At 45.7% G+C, this 20,159-nt stretch overlaps 1 protein-coding gene across 1 annotated transcript in view; it reads right to left on the minus strand.

Annotated features, from left to right (window-relative positions):
• The window catches only part of LOC132385595 (probable G-protein coupled receptor 158), a 348,836-nt gene that overhangs the window by 83,340 nt on the left and 245,337 nt on the right, over positions 1–20,159 (minus strand). Inside the window, exon 5 of the mRNA XM_059957771.1 lies at positions 2,484–2,552. Coding sequence (XP_059813754.1) covers positions 2,484–2,552 — 69 coding nt within the window. The remainder of the gene's footprint in view (positions 1–2,483; positions 2,553–20,159) is intronic.

The raw sequence follows: 20,159 nt of genomic DNA on the forward strand, positions 1-20,159 counted from the left end.
ACTTTTATGATTGGGCACTGAGGGCTCAGCCCAAGGCCTTTAAGTACAAACTTTCCATGAAGGAATGTGACAGGCAATAATTGGCAGTCTGAGTCTTAAAGGGACAGCAGCAGATATTCATACTCTGGAGAATTGGAGTGCAGAAACTTGGATGCCTGCTACTGTTCAGTTGGAACCATGACAAAACTTAAATTGGCATGAAATATACATAGACAAAATGAAGACAGTGACAATGAAGTTCTCAGCCAATGAAGTGTGGTCATCTTTGTAATATAAAAAGGCAGTGCATGACTTTTTGTTTGCACAGGCTATGGGGATCAGATACTTGCAGGGTTGTAGGCTTTGAACAGCTGGGCAGCAGCTCTCAGAAAGATCTACCGAAGAGCCGGCATGCTGGGTTATGTTTTCTCCTTCTATCAACTGGCTGGTGTTTTCACTGAGATCCTTAACCTCTTGCTTTGGCAGTGTGTGGTCCCCACCTGCTTACAGCAGGCTTCAGTGATAACGGTGCCCAAGAAGAGCATGGTGATTATTGCCCAGCAGCACTTACATCCACATTGATAAAATGTTTTGAGAGATTCAGCATGACATCTAAAACTTCGACAGACTTCTATAGACATGTAGCAGAGAGATATTGACTGGCTGCATCACAGCCTGGTACGAAAACACCATAGCCCTTGAATGGAATATCCCTCCCAACCTTTGAGCACATCTACATGAAACACTGTCGCAAGAAAGCAGCATCCATCATCAGTGACCCCCACCACCCAGGACGTGCTCTCTTCTTTCTGCTGCCATCAGGAAGAAGGTACAGGAGCCTCAAGACTCACACCACCAGGTTCAGGAACAATTAATACCTCTCAATCATCAGACTCTTGAACCAGAGGGGATAACTTCATTTTGTATTTGCAGTTTGTTGTCTTCTGCGCTCTGATTGAACACCCTAGTTGGGCACTCCTTCATTGTTACCGTTATGGTTATTATTTGATAGATTTATTATGTCCACAAGAAAATGAATCTCGGGGTAGTACATGGTGACATATATGTACTTTGATAAAGGTTCTAAGCGGATTGGGACCAGTTGTCCAAAGGTTTGCAGATGCAAGGTTAGGTTGTGAGATAAGATGTGCTGCATTCAGACTGGGGTGTGGTGAAGTGGGTGGGTGGGAATCTGATTGGGCAGATTTACAATGTGCACAAAATGCTGGAGGAAATCAAGAAATCAGCCAACATCTGTGGAGAAGAATAAAGAGTTGGCATTTTGGGCTGAGACCCTTCATCAGGGCAAAGGGTCTCGGTCCGAAATAGCAACTCTTTATTCCTTTACATATATGCCTTTCCTGATCTGTTGAGTTCTTCCAGCATTTTGTGTGTGTTGTATCTACTGGAATTTGGAAGAATGAGATTGAAATTAATTAAAGTATGTAAGGTACTGAGGGCTTTTGACAGGGTGGATGTGTGAGGATATTTCCTCTTGTGAAAGAGGAGGTGAAAAAGTTTGAAGATGCTTAAAACCCACTTAAGACAGAATAGGGGTGGTGAGGTGGAGATACGTCTCTACCAAAGGAGGTGTAAGGCACTCTTTCCCTCCGCTAGCCTACAGGTCACCCTCTGGCAAGGTGCAGCACCTGCTTATCCCCGGATCAGGGTCACGTGAAGCCATGGGAGCAGGTGGTGGATGGTCGTGCGAGCAGCCGGTGCAGATCACAAGTCCTGGTGATGCGACCACTGACGCCAGGCAGACAATCTCTGAAGAGTATTGATAATGGCTGGGGGTCACCCACCTTGTAAAGATGCTGCCCAGAAAAAGGCGATGGCAAACCAGTTCAGGGTCACTAACTGCTGCAGGCATTTGACCAATCTCTTGTGGCCTGTCACTCACAGCAGCCGAAGGATGGTGCTGGAAATTTGGTCTTAGACAAGGCTTAATCGACGCAGTTTGTGGATCGGACTCTATAGATCATGCTATGATGTGTTTATGGTTTCCAGTTACTCCTTTTTATTGCTATTTTGTGCAATTTTGATCGGGGCAGACTGACTCTGTGGCCCGCAGTCAATGAAAAATTGAACTGAACTGAACTAAACCGTATGTCCCTGGACTGTTTCAAGGACTCTGTCATTTGATGTTTTATGTTCTGTGTGTTTTTCACTCTTTTTTTGTCGTTTGTACAATTTGCTTTTTCATTGCGCGTTGGATGATTGATGTTTTTCTTTGAACGGGATCCATGGGGTTTCTTTGTTTGGGGGCTGTCTGTGGGAAGATGAATCTCAAGGTTGTATACTGCAAACATACTTTGATAATAAATGTATTTCAAATCTTTGATTCTTTTTAAATATTTAATGAAGAGGGGATATTCAGGGATGGGGGAATAGATTCTGCCTAATGACTGAGGTGGTGAATGAGAAGGGGCAGGACCAGCAAAGCTGGTTAGTTTATTTTCACAGTTTTGGATTCATGAACAGGTATTTTCTTGGGTACTTACAGGAAAGTGAAGCAGGATAGATCCTCCAAGGATTGTCTCCAACAGAAGGAGTCCAGATGTTCTGATTCTCTGCAGAAAGAAAAGGCAAGTTTTACATTTCCTGACTCGGAAGTTAACTCTTAACACTTAAGAGTTAAGTGTTTTTCACCAAATATTGAGCTTTTCCCTGCTCCCAAATCCCAAACAAAAATGACCATTGGCCAAGTATATAATAGAATTTAGATACAGCGCAGTACAGGCTCTTCAGCCCACAAGTTCGGGCCAATCTTTTACCTATTCCAACATCAATCTAATCCTTCCCTCTTACATGGCTCTCAATTTTTCTATCATCCACGTGCTCATCTAAGAGTCTCTTAAATACCCCTAACATATCTTCCTCTACTACCACTCTTGGCAAGGTTTCTGGTCCTAGACTCTCCCACCGTAGTAATCAACCTCTCCACATTACCGAAGCCTTTCAATCTTCAATATGCTTCAATGAGATCCCCCCTCATTCTTCTGAATTCCAGTGAGTACAGGCCCAGAGCCATCAAATGCTCCTCATATGATAAGCCTTTCAATCTCAGAAACATTTTTGTGAACCTAATGAGAATTTACTTAAGAAAAATGTACCAAGACAATAAAAGCCCTATCTCATTTTGCCAATCCTCACAAGATATGCTCTCCAATCCAGACAGTATCCTGTGGCGTAGGTTTCGTATATTATGGGCATGCTATGTTGGTGCTGGAAATGTGGCAAGCTGCCCAGAACATCTTTGGGGTGTGCTGGTAGTTGATGCAAATGACACATTCTCAATGTTTTGACGTACAGACCCTTAAAAAGTATTCATCCCCCCTTGGAAGTTTTCTTGTTTTATTGTTTTACAACATTTAATTTGGATCCTTTTGACACTGATCAACAGAACTAGACTCTTTCGTGTCAAAGTGAAAACAGATCTCTACAAAGTGATCTAAATTGATTACAAATATAAAAAACAAAATAATTTTTGCTTAAGTATTCACCCCCTTTTATATGACACACTAATTGGTTTTAGAAGTCATGTAATTAGTTAAATGGAGATCACCATGTGCAATCAAGGTGTTTCAATTGATTATAGTAAAAATACACCTGTATCTGGAAGGTCCGACTGCTGGTGAATCAGTATCCTGACAAAAACTACACCGTGAAGACAAAAGAACAGTCCAAGCAACTGTAAAAAGGTTATTGAAAAGCACAAATCAGGAGACAGATACAAGAAAATTTCCAAGTCACTGAATATCCCTTGAAGTACATACAGTTCAGTCAATCATCAAGAAATGGAAAGAATATGGCACAGCTGTAAATCTGCCTAGAGCAGGCTGTCCTCAAAAACAGAGTGACCGTGCAAGAAGGGGAGGAGCGAGAGAGGCCACCAAGAGACCTCTGACAACTCTGGAGGAGTTACAAGCTTCAGTGGCTGAGATGGGAGAGACTCTGCACATACAATAACTGTTGCCCGGGTGTTTCACCAGTCACAGCTTTATGGGAGAGTGGCAAAGAGAAAGCCTCTGTTGAAAAAAACTCACATGAAATCTCAGCTAGAGTTTGCTGGAAAGCATGTTGGAGACTCTGAAGTCAGCTGGAAGAAGGTTCAATGGTCTGATGAAACCAAAATTGAGCTTTTTGTCCATCAGACTAAACACTATGTTTGGCATAGGCCAAACCTTGCACACAATCAAAAACACACCATCCCTACTGTGAAGCCTGGTGGTGGCTGCATCAAGCTGTGGGGATGCTTCCCTGGAAGGCTTGTGAAGGTGAATGCAGCAAAATACAGGGAAATCCTGGAGGATGATGCATGAGAACTGTGATTTGGGAGAAGATTAGTTTTCCAGAAAGATAATGATCCCAAGCATAAAACCAAAGCTACACAGGAATGACTTAAAAACAACAAAGTTAATGTCCTGGAGCGGCCAAGTCAGAGTCCAGACCTCAATCCAACTGAGAATTTGTGGCTGGACTTGAAAAGGGCTGTTCACTCACAATCCCCATGCAATCTGACAGAGCTTGAGCAGTTTTGTAAAGAAGAATGGGGAAAAATTGCAGTGTCCAGATGTGCAAATCTGATAGAGACCTATCCACACAGACTCAAGGCTGTAATTGCTGCCAAACGTGCATCTCCTAAATACTGACTTGAAGGGGTGAATACTTATGCAATCAATTATTTTGTGTTTAATAATTATAATAACTTTAGACCAATCAGTAGAAATTTGTTTTCACTTTGACACAAAAGAGTCTTTTCTGTTGATCAGTGTTAAAAAAGTGAAATTAAATCCATTGTGATTCAATGTTGCAAAACATTAAAACATGAAAACTTCCAAGGGGGGTGAGTATTTACTATAGACACTGAATATATGACAAATAAAGATAATCTTTATCTTCAAAGATACTGTAGGACAAAATGTGGGAGTGATGTAGCTGTACTGTGAGAGGTGTAAGATCATTAAGAGGCTCAAGATGGGGTTGGACCTGTAAGTGGAAAGAAAGGGAGAGGGGGAGAGGGGGGAGAGAGAGAAGTATTTAAAAATTGTGCTATCCAATTGACCTGTATGCATAGATTGAAAGCCATTAGAAGGATTTATAGATAGATAAAATTAGTAGCAGATATCTTAAAATTTTCTAGGCTATAATCAACATGGGATATTTTGGATTGGTTATATATAGAACAGACAATATGATATTTTGTTTCAGGGCTGCAATGTAATTACAGATCTGGGTCACTCTCATATGGAATGAGGATGTGTTAAAGGCTGGAGCCTAATGAAATGTTCAGATAGGTTAAATATGATATAATCAAGCAAGCCAGAGTCTCAAAGTAAGAACTGCATATGTGTTATATTTTATGCTTATAAAAGTAATTTATACATCCACAGATTTAATACATAACCCAGGCTGTGAAATTAGTGCAGGCAGCATCTATAGGGAGAAGCGCTGCCGACGTTTCGGGCCGAGACCCTTCGTCAGGACTAACGGAAAGGAAAGATAGTATGAGATTTGAAAGTAGGAGGGGGAGGGGAAAATACGAAATGATAGGAGAACTTGCTCTCAGCTTCACCCCACCTCCTCCGGTCTTCTCCTATCATTTCGCATTTCCCACTCCCCCTCCTACTTTCAAATCTCTTACTACCTTTCCTTTCAGTTAGTCCTGACGAAGGGTCTCGGCCCGAAACGTCGACAGTGCTTCTCCCCATAGGTGCTGCCTGGCCTGCTGTGTTCCACCAGCATTTTGTGTGTGTTGCTTGAATTTCCAGCGTCTGCAGATTCCCTCGTGTTTGCCTGTGGAATTAGTGACTAGATGCTGTAATGTCAGGGAGTCATGTCTCTGATGAGACCTTTATTTTTTAAATTTAGAGATACAGCACGGTTATCTGCCCCAACGAGCCTGTGCTGACTAATTACATCCACGTGATCAATTAACCTGCTGCCCTTCACGTCTTTGAATTGTGGGAGGAAACCAGAGTACTTGAAGGAAACCCACATGGTCACGGGGAGAACATACAAGTTCCTTACAGGCAGCAGCAGGAATTGAGCCTCCTTCACTGGCACTGTAAAGCATTACATTCACTACCATGTTTCTGATCTAAGATCGTGGATGTTTTAGAGGGTGCAGAGGAGATCTGCCAGGACGCTGCCTGGATTAAAAAGCATGTCTTAGAGGATAGGTTGAGTGAACTAGGGGATTTCTCTCTGAAGCAGAGAAGGATGAGAGGTGACTTAATAGAGGTGTACACGATGATAAGGGACATGAATCGAGTGGACAGTCAAAGACTTTGTCCCAGGGTGCAAGAAACTAATATGAGGAGAGGAATTATAGTAAAGTTTAGGGGGAGGTATTAGAGGTAATTTTTTACAGTGCAGGATTCCCTAACGGTTAACTTGCAGATTGAGACAGTGGTAAGGGAGCTAAATGCAATGTTAGCATTCATTTCGAGATGATTAGGATATAAGAGCAGGAATATAATGCTGAGGTTGTATAAGATATTGGTTAGACTGCGCTTGGAGTGTAGTGAGCAGTTTCGGGGCACATATTTCCGAAAAGATGTGCTGGCATTGGAAAGTATCCAGAGGAGTTCATGCAACACTCCTCAAACCTTAACCCTTTCATTCCCATGATCCACTGGACCCTTCCCAATGCCAGCACATCTTTCTCAGATATGGGGCCCAAAACTGCTCCCAATACTCTGAATGTGATCTGACCAATTCATTTCAATTTAAGCATTAAGTTCAGATCTTGCACACACACAATCAATGCCAGCAGATCTCTTCTGAGATAAGGGGCCCAAAAGTACTCACAATACTCCAACTGCGATCTGATCAATGAGTTGTGAAGCCTCAGCATCACATCCTTGCTTTTATATTTGAAATGAATGCCAACATTATTTTTGTCTTCTTTACCCACTGACTCAGCCTGCAAGTTAATCTTTAGGGTTAACTTAGTCCTGCACCTCTGACTTTTGAATTTTCTCACTGTTTAGAAAATATTTATTCATTCTTCTAAAGCACATGACCGTACACATCCCTACACTATATTCCATCTGCCACTTCTTTGCTCATTCTCCCAATCTACCTAAGTTCTTTTGCAGACTCCCTCTTTCTCAACACTACCTGCTCCTCCACCTAGCTTTGTACTGTCTGCAAACTTGGCCACAAAGCCATCAATTCTGTCATGAAATGTGAATAAAAGCGGTCTGAATACTCACCCCTGTGTCACTGGCACCCAACCAGAACATACCCCCTTTATTCCCGCTCTTTGCCTCTTTCCAATTAGGCAATCTTCTATCCATGCTAGTATCTTTCCTGTAATACCACGAACTCCTATCTTGTTACTAAGTACTAATTCCAACAGATTTGTCAGGCAAGATTTCCCCTTAAGGAAACCCTGCTGACGTTGGCCTATTTCATCATGTTCCTCCAAGTACTCCAAAAACAAATCCTTAATAATGGACTCCAACATCTTCCTAACCATTGAAAACAAGCTAACAGCCCCGTAATTTCCTTTCTTCTGCCTCCCTCCTATCTTAAAGAGTGGAGTGACATTTACAATTTTCTAGTCCTCTGGAACCATTCCAAAACCTATTGATTCTTGAAAGATCATTACTAATACCTCCATAATCTCTTCAGTTACCTCTTTCAGAACCCTGGGGTGTAGTCCATTTGGTCCAGGTGACCTACCTACCTTCATACTTTTCAGCTTCCCAACCACTTTCTCCTTGGTAATAACAGCAACACTCACTTCTGCTCCCTGTTGCTCTTGAATTTCTGGCATACTGCTGGTGTCTTCCACAGTGAAGCAAAATATTTATTAAGTTTGTCTGCCATTTCTTTGTTCCCCATTACTACCTCTCCAGCATTATTTTCCAGCAGACCAATATCCACTTCCTTCTCTCTTTAATTTTCATATATCTGAAAAAACTTTTGGTATCCTCATTGCCTCCCGCAGTCTGCCCATTTGCCACCAGACTGCAATGATAGACAAGAACGCTAATTGATTCTTATCCACTGAGGACTCATGTTGTCCACCTGAAACCTAATACCCACATCTAATTTACCACAGGTTGGCAATCGATTCCCATTTGCAAGTATTCTCAGAAAGTGTTCTCTGATCTAAATGATCCAATATATTTACCGTGGCTGTTACACACATATTAGGGTTCAGTCTGTGATGATCAAAGGCTTGAGCTAGTTTCTGCCAGTCTTAGCTGTGAGTCAGCAGGAAGTACTCTTATCTCCAAGATCGTTCTGCTTTCATGGCTTCTCCTTTGAGCTCAGAGCCCAGTGCATTGCAGGGAGAGTGCAACATTGATAGGGATGGCTTCTTTTAAGAACAAAAGACCAAAAAACATAGGAACAGGATTAGGCTTTTTGGCCCATTGAGTCTTCTCTGCCATTTGATCACGGTTGATCTACCCCCTCCTTCTAAACTCCAGTGAGTACAGGCCCAGAACCATCAAATGCTCCTCATATGTTAACCCTTTCATTCCTGGGATTATCCTCATGAACTTCCTCTGGACCCTTCCAATGTCAGCACCTTTCTTAGATGAGGGGCCCCTATTCTAGTCCCCTCTGAAATGAATGCTAACACAGCACTGAATGCTTCCTGACCACCCACTCAACCTGCAAGTTAACCTCTAGGGAATCCTGTGCAAGGACCTCCAAGTCCCTTTGCACCTCTGATTTTTGAATTTGCTCCTTGTTTAGAAAATAAGCCATACCCTTATTCCTTCAACTAACACCGTTTTAGATAAAACGCTGCCCACCTTCTTGGTTAGTTGGGTAGGGGGTGTGGGTATAGAAGTGATAAAGGACAAGATCACTGAACAGGGTGTCTTTGGTTTCTTGGTATTTAATAAAGAAAAGTATAGCATAGGAACTGGCTTTTTGGCCCACAATGTCTTTACAAGCATGATGCCAAATTAACCTAATTCCTTCACTCCCTGCCTGTTCATGTGCATATCTAAAAGTCTTTTAAATGTCCAGGACAAAGAAGCACTACCCACCCTGCAAGCTGCCTTTTCCAAAAGCTTCCTTCTGGAAAGCGCTAAAGCAAAAACTTCACACCATCTTAAAAATTGCTTCCCCCATGTATTTAATCTGATCATTCTAGTTAGACCAACCCAATCCCCTCTATCTATTACCCCCGACATTGTACTACACTGTAAACACTTTAAACCACATTTCAAAATGCTGTTCATAATAGTGTAGTGGTTAGCACAACGCTTTACATTACAGGTGACCAGGGTTCAATTCTTGCCACAGCCTGTAAGGGGTTTGCATGTTTTCCCCGTCACCGTGTGGGTTTCCTCTGGGTGTTCTGGTTTCCTCTCACAGTGCAAAGACGTTCTGCGTGGTAGGTTAATTGGTCATTATAAATTGTCCTGTGATTAGGCTGGGATTTAATCAGGGGATTGCTGGGCAGCACGGCTGGAATTCCGCACTGTACCTCAGTTAAATAAAATAACTAAATCCATGCTGGTATTTATGTATTTTTGCACATTTTATTCCATATCTGTGCTTTAACCTCTAACTTTATTTCTATATAGTTCTTTATTTTTTATAATTGTTGAATGATGTTGCTTTTTGTTTCATATCGTGCCTTGACCAACACACCACAGCAAATTCCGAATACGTATAAAGTTGATCCTCGATCCTAGTAGCCCACAGAGAGTTCTGGGTGCAGCTCAGCACATTATGGACTCCGTGCTTTACACTTCCCGTCTTGGTAAAGCATCCAGTATAATCAAAGACCCCATTGACCCTGGATATTCACCCTTCCCCTCTTCAGAATACATTGAAAGCACTTACCACCAAGCTCAAGAACAGCCTATTGAACAGTACCTTGGCACAATAGAATGGACTCTTGACCACATAATCTACCTCGTTACAAGGTAACTGCACCTTATTGTCTGCCTGCACTGCACTTTCTGTGTAACTGCAACACTTTATTCTGCATTCTCTTATTGTTTTCCCTTGACCTACCTCAGTGGATTGTTTTAATGATTTTATCTGTGCAGACAGCATTTAAAACAAGTTTTTCACTGTACCTCAGTGAGGCCCCTCCATTGATTTAGTCAACCATGGATGCTGCGTCCCGGCTGTCAATGTGATATATAAGCCAGGGCAGTACGATATGGAGAGCAAGCTGTTGCCCATGCAGCAGGCTCCCTCTCTCCACACGGTTGATGAATCCAAAAGGAACGGCAGACACCGATACAGTTTGGTATCGGCAGCGTCACAGGAGTTGCCAGTCAGCGTTGAACTCAATATAGGGCTGCTTTAGGGTCTCCAGCTCCAGACTTTTTCCTCGGGGTTTACTCCCAAAGCCTTCCTCATGAGTGAGTATAGCCACAAGGCAGTGCAGGTTTGGGATCAGAGTTTTCCTTCTCCTAGCTGAGCTGTCAACCACAGCTGATGAGCCCCAACTGCCTGAAGCCACTGATTTTAAAGAGAAAGTAAATTGCCTTTGCCCCTTCTCCTGTCAGTAGAAACGGTTCCGCTGGGCTTAGTAACTAAACCACACCTGAAGGCCAAGAGCTGGACTTAGTTGTCAGAGGCTATTTGAGATGCACGCCATTGGGAGCGTTGGGAGCTTATCCCCATTACCACCCCTGGCTATGACCACCCTAAGGAACCTGCACCTCAGTATGCGACAGTAATATTGGTTGGTATCGATTATTATTATTGGTATTGGTAATAAGCTGATTTACCAATTTTTCAGAATATTCTATAGCTATAGATTAGCTATAGATTGTCTTGACAATTTGATAGGTTCTGTATAATTGCTTGCCCTTTTTCTCTGAAAATTTCAGTAAATGTGAAATTTTTCAGTAGGGTGACCTGATCAAAGAGGAGGTGCAGGCCAGGTCATTGGGTATACTTAAGGCAGAGGTTGATAGGTTCTTGATTTGTCATGAGTCAAAGGTTACGGGGAGAAGGCAGGAGAATGGGATTGAGAGGGAGATGGATCAGCCATGATGGAATTGTGGAGCAGACTTGATGGGCCAAATGGCCTAATTCTGCTCCTATGTCTTATGGTCTTCTGGAGGTTTAAAGGAAATAAACTTTGCTGAGGTAATTTGAACTGATGACACGTTGCATAGCTTTAGACTTAAATGGAACGTGCTGTTTTGGTACATTATGCGGCTGATGCGCAGTTTGGCTTGGACTAGGTTAGCGGATGAGATGGTTGGGGGAGGTGAAGCGAAGGTAAGGAGAGGTGGTAGTTGTAGACCCAGTCAGGGCCACGAAGTGTGCAGCAATAGTGATTAGTTAGGCTGGTGAGAGGGAGGAAATCAGAGTACCCAGGGGAGCCCCACGCAGTCACGGGAAGAATGTACAAACTCCTTTCAAGCAGCAGAGGGAATTGAGCTCCGACCTAACAGCTGGCGCTGTGAAGCGTTGCGCTAACCACTCCTTCACCATTAGATTTCTGAATGATCCATGGACTCATGAGCATGACCTTGTTATTCATCTTTGGCACTATTTATGTCTTTTTGTAACACATTATTTCTCTGGCTTGCACTGTACTACTGCTTCAAAACAACAAATTTCACAGCATACAGTATGTCTTGGGTGCTGGGGTGGAGATGTGTCTCTACCAAAGGAGGTGTGAGACGCTCCTTCCCTCCACTGGCCTGCAGGTCACCCTTGGGCAAGGTGTAGCCCCTGCTCAGCCCCTGATCAGGGTCACGTGAAGCCATGGGAGCAGGTGGTGGATGGTCGTACGAGCAGCCGGTGCAGATCACAAGTCCTGGTGATGTGACCACTGACGCCAGGCAGACAATCTCTGATAATGGCTGGGGTTATCATCCGTCTTGTAAAGACACTTCCCAGAAGAAAGCCATGGCAAACCAGTTCTGTAGAAAAATTTGTCATGGCACATAATGATGATGTCATAAGACACGGCAAATTATGATGATTGTATGTCAGTGATAATAAATATGATTCTGATTTTGAGTCAGAAGGTGAGGAGGTGTTAGTATGGAAATTGGAGAATATAAGGTAAGTGAAGGAGAGAAAGATTAGGTTGATCTTAGAGTAGGTTATAAGGCAGCACAACATTGTGGGCTGAAGGGCTGTGCTGTGCTGTGCTGTAGTGTTCTAAGTTCTATGAAGGACCCACATTAGAGTGGCCCCAGTTTGAGGACGTGATTAACTTGATGGTGACCAACAGTGATCATTACCCCCACAACCTGGACCAACTCTTCCAGGATTCAAGATTGTTAATGTCATTTCCTGTACACAGTGTAAAGGAGAACAAAGTCATTGTTACTCCAGATCCAATGTAGCACAAAAAACACAATAAGATAAAGAACAGAATACTACAAAATCACAATAATTATAAATACATAAGATAGACTGTATACAACCAGTACTGCTTGAAATCCCCTTTTACTAGGCATCTCTGGACAGAGCACCTTGTGCAACATCCTCAGCCTTCTCCCAGCTCCCGCCAACAAAGACCTTCAGCCCAGCGTTCTCCAAAGACTTCTCCCAATCCCACTATCCTGACTGGCTGACAACACATTCCTCAGTTAAACAACAAAGCTTCTTATCGCAGCTCAAACACAAACAAGCTGAAAGCCGTACAGACGGTTTTACAGAACTGCCAAAGTGAAATACCTACAGCATGGCAGTAAAAATCTTAACCGGGGCGTTTCATCTGCAGAGGTCTTAGGCACATATATGGTATATAGCTCGGGTGCCTAAGACTTTCGTACACAGTACTGTAGTAGTTTTACGTATTTCACTGTACAGCTGCCACAAAAAAACCCCAAACTTCACAACATTTGTGAGTGATGATAAACCTGATTCTGATACGGGTTAGACTCAGTTAGACTCCCCCACTATAGGAAACATCCTCTCCACATCCACTCTATCTGTGTCCTCTGGTCCTAGACTCCCCCACTATAGGAAACAACCTCACCACATCCACTCTATCTGTGTCCTCTGGTCCCAGACTCCCCCACTACAGGAAACATCCTCTCCACATCCACTCTATCTGTGTCCTCTGGTCCTAGACTCCCCCACTATAGGAAACAACCTCACCACATCCACTCTATCTGTGTCCTCTGGTCCTAGATTCCACCACTATAGGAAACATCCTCTCCACATCCACTCTATCTGTGTCCTCAGTTCCTAGACTCCCCAACTATAGGAAACATCCTCTCCACATCCACTCTCTCTGTGTCCTCTGGTCCCAGACTCCCCCAATATAGGAAACATCCTCTGCACATCCACTCTATCTGTGCACTCTGGTCATAGACTCCCCCACTATAGGAAACATCCTCTCCACATCCACTCTATCTGTGTCCTCTGGTCCTAGACTCCCCCAATATAGGAAACATCCTCTCCACATCCACTCTATCTGTGTCCTCTGGTCCCAGACTCCCCCAGTACAGGAAACATCCTCTCCACATCCACTCTATCTCTGGCCTCTGGTCCTAGACTCCCCCACTATAGGAAATATCCTCTGCACATCCACTCGGTCTGTGTCCTCTGGTCCTGGACTCCCACACTATAGGAAACATCCTCTCCACATCCACTCGGTCTGTGTCCTCTGGTCCTAGACTCCCCCACTATAGGAAACATCCTATCCACATCCACTCTATCTGGGTCCTCTGGTCCTAGACTCCCCCACTATAGGAAACAACCTCACCACATCCACTCTATCTGTGTCCTCTGGTCCCAGACTCCCCCACTACAGGAAACATCCTCTCCACATCCACTCTATCTGTGTCCTCTGCTTCTAGACTCCCGCACTATACGAAACATCCTCTCCACATCCACTCTATCTGTGTCCACTGGTCCCAGACTCGCCCACTATAGGAAACATCCTCTACACAACCGCTCTATCTGTGTCCTCTGGTCCGAGACTCCCCCACTACAGGAAACATCCTCTCCACATCCACTCTATCTCTGGCCTCTGGACCTAGACTCCCCCACTATAGGAAACATCCTCTCCTCATCCACTCTGTCTGTGTCCTCTGGTCCTAGACTCCCCCACCATAGGAAACATCCTCTCCACATCCACTCTATCTGTGTCCTCTGGTCCTAGACTCCCCCACCATAGGAAACATCCTCTCCACATCCACTCTATCTGTGTCCTCTGGTCCTAGACTCCCCCACTATAGGAAACATCCTCTCCACATCCACTCTATCTGTGTCCTCTGGTCCTAGATTCCACCACTATAGGAAACATCCTCTCCACATCCACTCTATCTGTGTCCTCTGTTCCTAGACTCCCCAACTATAGGAAACATCCTCTCCACATCCACTCTATCTGTGTCCTCTGGTCCTAGACTCCCCCACTATAGGAAACATCCTCTCCACATCCACTCTCTCTGTGTCCTCTGGTCCCAGACTCCCTCACTGTAGGAAACATCCTCTCCACATCCAATCTATCTGTGGTCCTAGACTCCCCCAATATAGGAAACATCCTCTCCACATCCACTCTATCTGTGCACTCTGGTCATAGACTCCCCCAATATAGGAAACATCCTCTCCACATCCAATCTATCTATGTCCTCTGGTCCCAGACTCCCCCACTATAGGAAAGATCCTCTCCACATCCACTCTATCTGTGTCCTCTGGCCCTAGACTCCCTCACTATAGGAAACATCCTCTCCACATCCACTCTATCTGTGTCCTCTGGTCCCAGACTCCCCCACTATAGGAAACATCCACTCCACATCCACTCTATCTGTGTACTCTGGTCCTAGACACCCCCACTATAGGAAACATCCTCTCCACATCCACTCTATCTGTGTCCTTTGGTCCTAGACTCCCCCAACATAGGAAACATCCTCTCCACATCCACTCTACCTGTGTCCTCTGATCCTCGACACCCCCCCTATAGGAAAGATCCTCTCCACATCCACTCTATCTGTGTCCTCTGGTGCTAGACTCCCCCAATATAGGAAACATCCTCTCCATATCCACTCTATCTGTGTCCTCTGGTCCTGGACTCCCCCACTATAGGAAACATCCTCTCCACATCCACTCTATCTGTGTCCTCTGGTCCTAGACTCCCCCACTATAGGAAACATCCTCTCCACATCCACGATATCTGTGCCTTCTGGTCCTAGACTCCCGCACTATAGGAAACATCCTCTCCACATCCACTCTATCTGTGTCCTCTGGTCCTAGACTCCCCCACTATAGGAAACATCCTCTCCTCATGCACTCTGTCTGTGTCCTCTGGTCCTAGACTCCCCCACCATAGGAAACATCCTCTCCACATCCACTCTATCTGTGTCCTCTGGTCCTGGACTCCCCCACTATAGGAAACATCCTCTCCACATCCACTCTATCTGTGTCCTCTGGTCCTAGATTCCACCACTATAGGAAACATCCTCTCCACATCCACTCTATCTGTGTCCTCTGGTCCCAGACTCCCCCAATATAGGAAACATCCTCTCCACATCCACTCTATCTGTGCACTCTGGTCATAGACTCCCCCACTATAGGAAACATCCTCTCCACATCCACTCTATCTGTGTCCTCTGGTCCTAGACTCCCCCAATATAGGAACCATCCTCTCCACATCCACTCTATCAGTGTCCTCTGGTCCCAGACTCCCCCAATATAGGAAACATCCTCTCCACATCCACTCTATCTGTGCACTCTGGTCATAGACTCCCCCAATATAGGAAACATCCTCTCCACATCCAATCTATCTATGTCCTATGATCCTGGACTCCCTCACTATAGGAAACATCCTCTGCACATCCACTCTATCTGTGCACTCTGGTCATAGACTCCCCCACTATAGGAAACATCCTCTCCACATCCACTCTATCTGTCTCCTCTGGTCCCAGACACCCCACTATAGGAAACATCCTCTCCACATCCACTCTATCTGTGTCCTCTGGCCCTAGACTCCCTCACTATAGGAAACATCCTCTCCACATCCACTCTAGCTGTGTCCTCTGGTCCCAGACTCCCCCACTATAGGAAACATCCACTCCACATCCACTCTATCTGTGTCCTCTGGTCCTAGACTCCCCCACTATAGGAAACATCCTCTCCACATCCACTCTATCTGTGTCCTTTGGTCCTAGACTCCCCCAACATAGGAAACATCCTCTCCACATCCACTCTATCTGTGTCCTCTGGTCCTAGACTCCCTCACTATAGGAAACATCCTCTCCTCATGCACTCTGTCTGTGGCCTCTGGTCCAAGACTCCCCCACCATAGGAAACATCCTCTCCACATCCACTCTATCTGTGTCCTCTGGTCCTAGACTCCCCCACCATAGGAAACATCCTCTCCACATCCACTCTATCTGTGTCCTCTGGTCCTAGACTCCCCCACCATAGGAAACATCCTCTCCACATCCACTCTATCTGTGTCCTCTGGTCCTGGACTCCCCCACTATAGGAAACATCCTCTCCACATCCACTCTATCTGTGTCCTCTGGTCCTAGATTCCACCACTATAGGAAACATCCTCTCCACATCCACTCTATCTGTGTCCTCTGGTCCCAGACTCCCCCAATATAGGAAACATCCTCTCCACATCCACTCTACCTGTGTCCTCTGATCCTTGACACCCCCCCTATAGGAAAGATCCTCTCCACATCTACTCTATCTGTGTCCTCTGGTGCTAGACTCCCCCAATATAGGAAACATCCTCTCCATATCCACTCTATCTGTGTCCTCTGGTCCTGGACTCCCCCACTATAGGAAACATCCTCTCCACATCCACTCTATCTGTGTCCTCTGGTCCTAGACTCCCCCACTATAGGAAACATCCTCTCCACATCCACGAAATCTGTGCCTTCTGGTCCTAGACTCCCGCACTATAGGAAACATCCTCTCCACATCCACTCTATCTGTGTCCTCTGGTCCTAGACTCACCCACTATAGGAAACATCCTCTCCTCATGCACTCTGTCTGTGTCCTCTGGTCCTAGACTCCCCCACCATAGGAAACATCCTCTCCACATCCACTCTATCTGTGTCCTCTGGTCCTGGACTCCCCCACTATAGGAAACATCCTCTCCACATCCACTCTATCTGTGTCCTCTGGTCCTAGATTCCACCACTATAGGAAACATCCTCTCCACATCCACTCTATCTGTGTCCTCTGGTCCCAGACTCCCCCAATATAGGAAACATCCTCTCCACATCCACTCTATCTGTGCACTCTGGTCATAGACTCCCCCACTATAGGAAACATCCTCTCCACATCCACTCTATCTGTGTCCTCTGGTCCTAGACTCCCCCAATATAGGAACCATCCTCTCCACATCCACTCTATCTGTGTCCTCTGGTCCCAGACTCCCCCAGTATAGGAAACATCCTCTCCACATCCACTCTATCTGTGTCCTCTGCTTCTAGACTCCCGCACTACGAAACATCCCTCCTCCACATCCACTCTATCTGTGTCCACTGGTCCCAGACTCGCCCACTATAGGAAACATCCTCTACACAACCGCTCTATCTGTGTCCTCTGGTCCGAGACTCCCCCCACTACAGGAAACATCCTCTCCACATCCACTCTATCTGTGGCCTCTGTCATAGACTCCCCCAGTACAGGAAACATCCTCTCCACATCCACTCTATCTCTGCCTCTGGAACTAGACTCCCCCACTATAGGAAACATCCTCTCCTCATCCACTCTGTCTGTGTCCTCTGGTCCTAGACTCCCCCACCATAGGAAACATCCTCTCCACATCCACTCTATCTGTGTCCTCTGGTCCTAGACTCCCCCACTATAGGAAAACATCCTCTCCACATCCACTCTATCTGTGTCCTCTGGTCCTAGATTCCACCACTATAGGAAACATCCTCTCCACATCCACTCTATCTGTGTCCTCTGTTCCTAGACTCCCCAACTATAGGAAACATCCTCTCCACATCCACTCTATCTGTGTACTCTGGTCCTAGACTCCCCCACTATAGGAAACATCCTCTCCACATTCCACTCTCTCTCTGTCCTCTGGTCCCAGACTCCCTCACTGTAGGAAACATCCTCTCCACATCCAATCTATCTGTGTCCTCTGGTCCTAGACTCCCCCAATATAGGAAACATCCTCTCCACATCCACTCTATCTGTGCACTCTGGTCATAGACTCCCCCAATATAGGAAACATCCTCTCCACATCCAATCTATCTATGTCCTATGATCCTGACTCCCTCACTATAGGAAACATCCTCTGCACATCCACTCTATCTGTGCACTCTGGTCATAGACTCCCCCACTATAGGAAACATCCTCTCCACATCCACTCTATCTGTCTCCTCTGGTCCAATCTCCCCCACTATAGGAAACATCCTCTCCACATCCACTCTATCTGTGTCCTCTGGCCCTAGACTCCCTCACTATAGGAAACATCCCTCTCCACATCCACTCTAGCTGTGTCCTCTGGTTCCCAGACTCCCCCACTATAGGAAACATCCACTCCACATCCACTCAATCTGTGTCCTCTGGTCCTAGACTCCCCCACTATAGGAAACATCCTCTCCACATCCACTCTATCTGTGTCGTTTGGTCCTAGACTCCCCCAACATAGGAAACATCCTCTCCACATCCACTCTATCTGTGTCCTCTGGTCCTAGACTCCCTCACTATAGGAAACATCCTCTCCTCATGCACTCTGTCTGTGGCCTCTGGTCCTAGACTCCCCCACCATAGGAAACATCCTCTCCACATCCACTCTATCTGTGTCCTCTGGTCCTAGACTCCCCCACCATAGGAAACATCCTCTCCACATCCACTCTATCTGTGTCCTCTGGTCCTGGACTCCCCCACTATAGGAAACATCCTCTCCACATCCACTCTATCTGTGTCCTCTGGTCCTAGATTCCACCACTATAGGAAACATCCTCTCCACATCCACTCTATCTGTGTCCTCTGGTCCCAGACTTCCCCAATATAGGAAACATCCTCTCCACATCCACTCTATCTGTGCACTCTGGTCATAGACTCCCCCACTGTAGGAAACATCCTCTCCACATCCACTCTATCTGTGTCCTCTGGTCCTAGACTCCCCCAATATAGGAAACATCCTCTCCACATCCTCTCTATCTGTGTCCTCTGGTCCCAGACTCCCCCAGTATAAGAAACATCCTCTCCACATACACACTATCTGTGTCCTCTGCTTCTAGACTCCCGCACTATACGAAACATCCTCTCCACATCCACTCTATCTGTGTCCACTGGTCCCAGACTCGCCCACTATAGGAAACATCCTCTACTCAACCGCTCAATCTGTGTCCTCTGGTCCGAGACTCCCCCACTACAGGAAACATCCTCTCCACATCCACTCTATCTGTGGCCTCTGGACCTAGACTTCCCCACTATAGGAAACATCCTCTCCTCATCCACTCTGTCTGTGTCCTCTGGTCCTAGACTCCCCCACCATAGGAAACATCCTCTCCACATCCACTCTATCTGTGTCCTCTGGTCCTAGACTCCCCCACCATAGGAAACATCCTCTCCACATCCACTCTATCTGTGTCCTCTGGTCCTAGACTCCCCCACTATAGGAAACATCCTCTCCACATCCACTCTATCTGTGTCCTCTGGTCCTAGATTCCACCACTATAGGAAATATCCTCTCCACATCCACTCTATCTGTGTCCTCTGTTCCTAGACTCCCCAACTATAGGAAACATCCTCTCCACATCCACTCTATCTGTCTCCTCTGGTCCTAGACTCCCCCACTATAGGAAACATCCTCTCCACATCCACTCTCTCTGTGTCCTCTGGTCCCAGACTCCCTCACTGTAGGAAACATCCTCTCCACATCCAATCTATCTGTGTCCTCTGGTCCTAGACTCCCCCAATATAGGAAACATCCTCTCCACATCCACTCTATCTGTGCACTCTGGTCATAGACTCCCCCAATATAGGAAACATCCTCTCCACATCCACTCTATCTGTGTCCTCTGGTGCTAGACTCCCCCAATATAGGAAACATCCTCTCCATATCCACTCTATCTGTGTCCTCTGGTCCTAGACTCCCCCACCATAGGAAACATCCTCTCCACATCCACTCTATCTGTGTCCTCTGGTCCTAGACTCCCCCACCATAGGAAACATCCTCTCCACATCCACTCTATCTGTGTCCTCTGGTCCTGCACTCCCCCACTATAGGAAACATCCTCTGCACATCCACTCTATCTGTGTCCTCTGGTCCTAGACTACCACAC

Source organism: Hypanus sabinus (assembly GCF_030144855.1).
Source record: "Hypanus sabinus isolate sHypSab1 chromosome X1 unlocalized genomic scaffold, sHypSab1.hap1 SUPER_X1_unloc_13, whole genome shotgun sequence".
In the NCBI taxonomy this organism is placed as follows: Eukaryota; Metazoa; Chordata; class Chondrichthyes; order Myliobatiformes; family Dasyatidae; genus Hypanus; species Hypanus sabinus.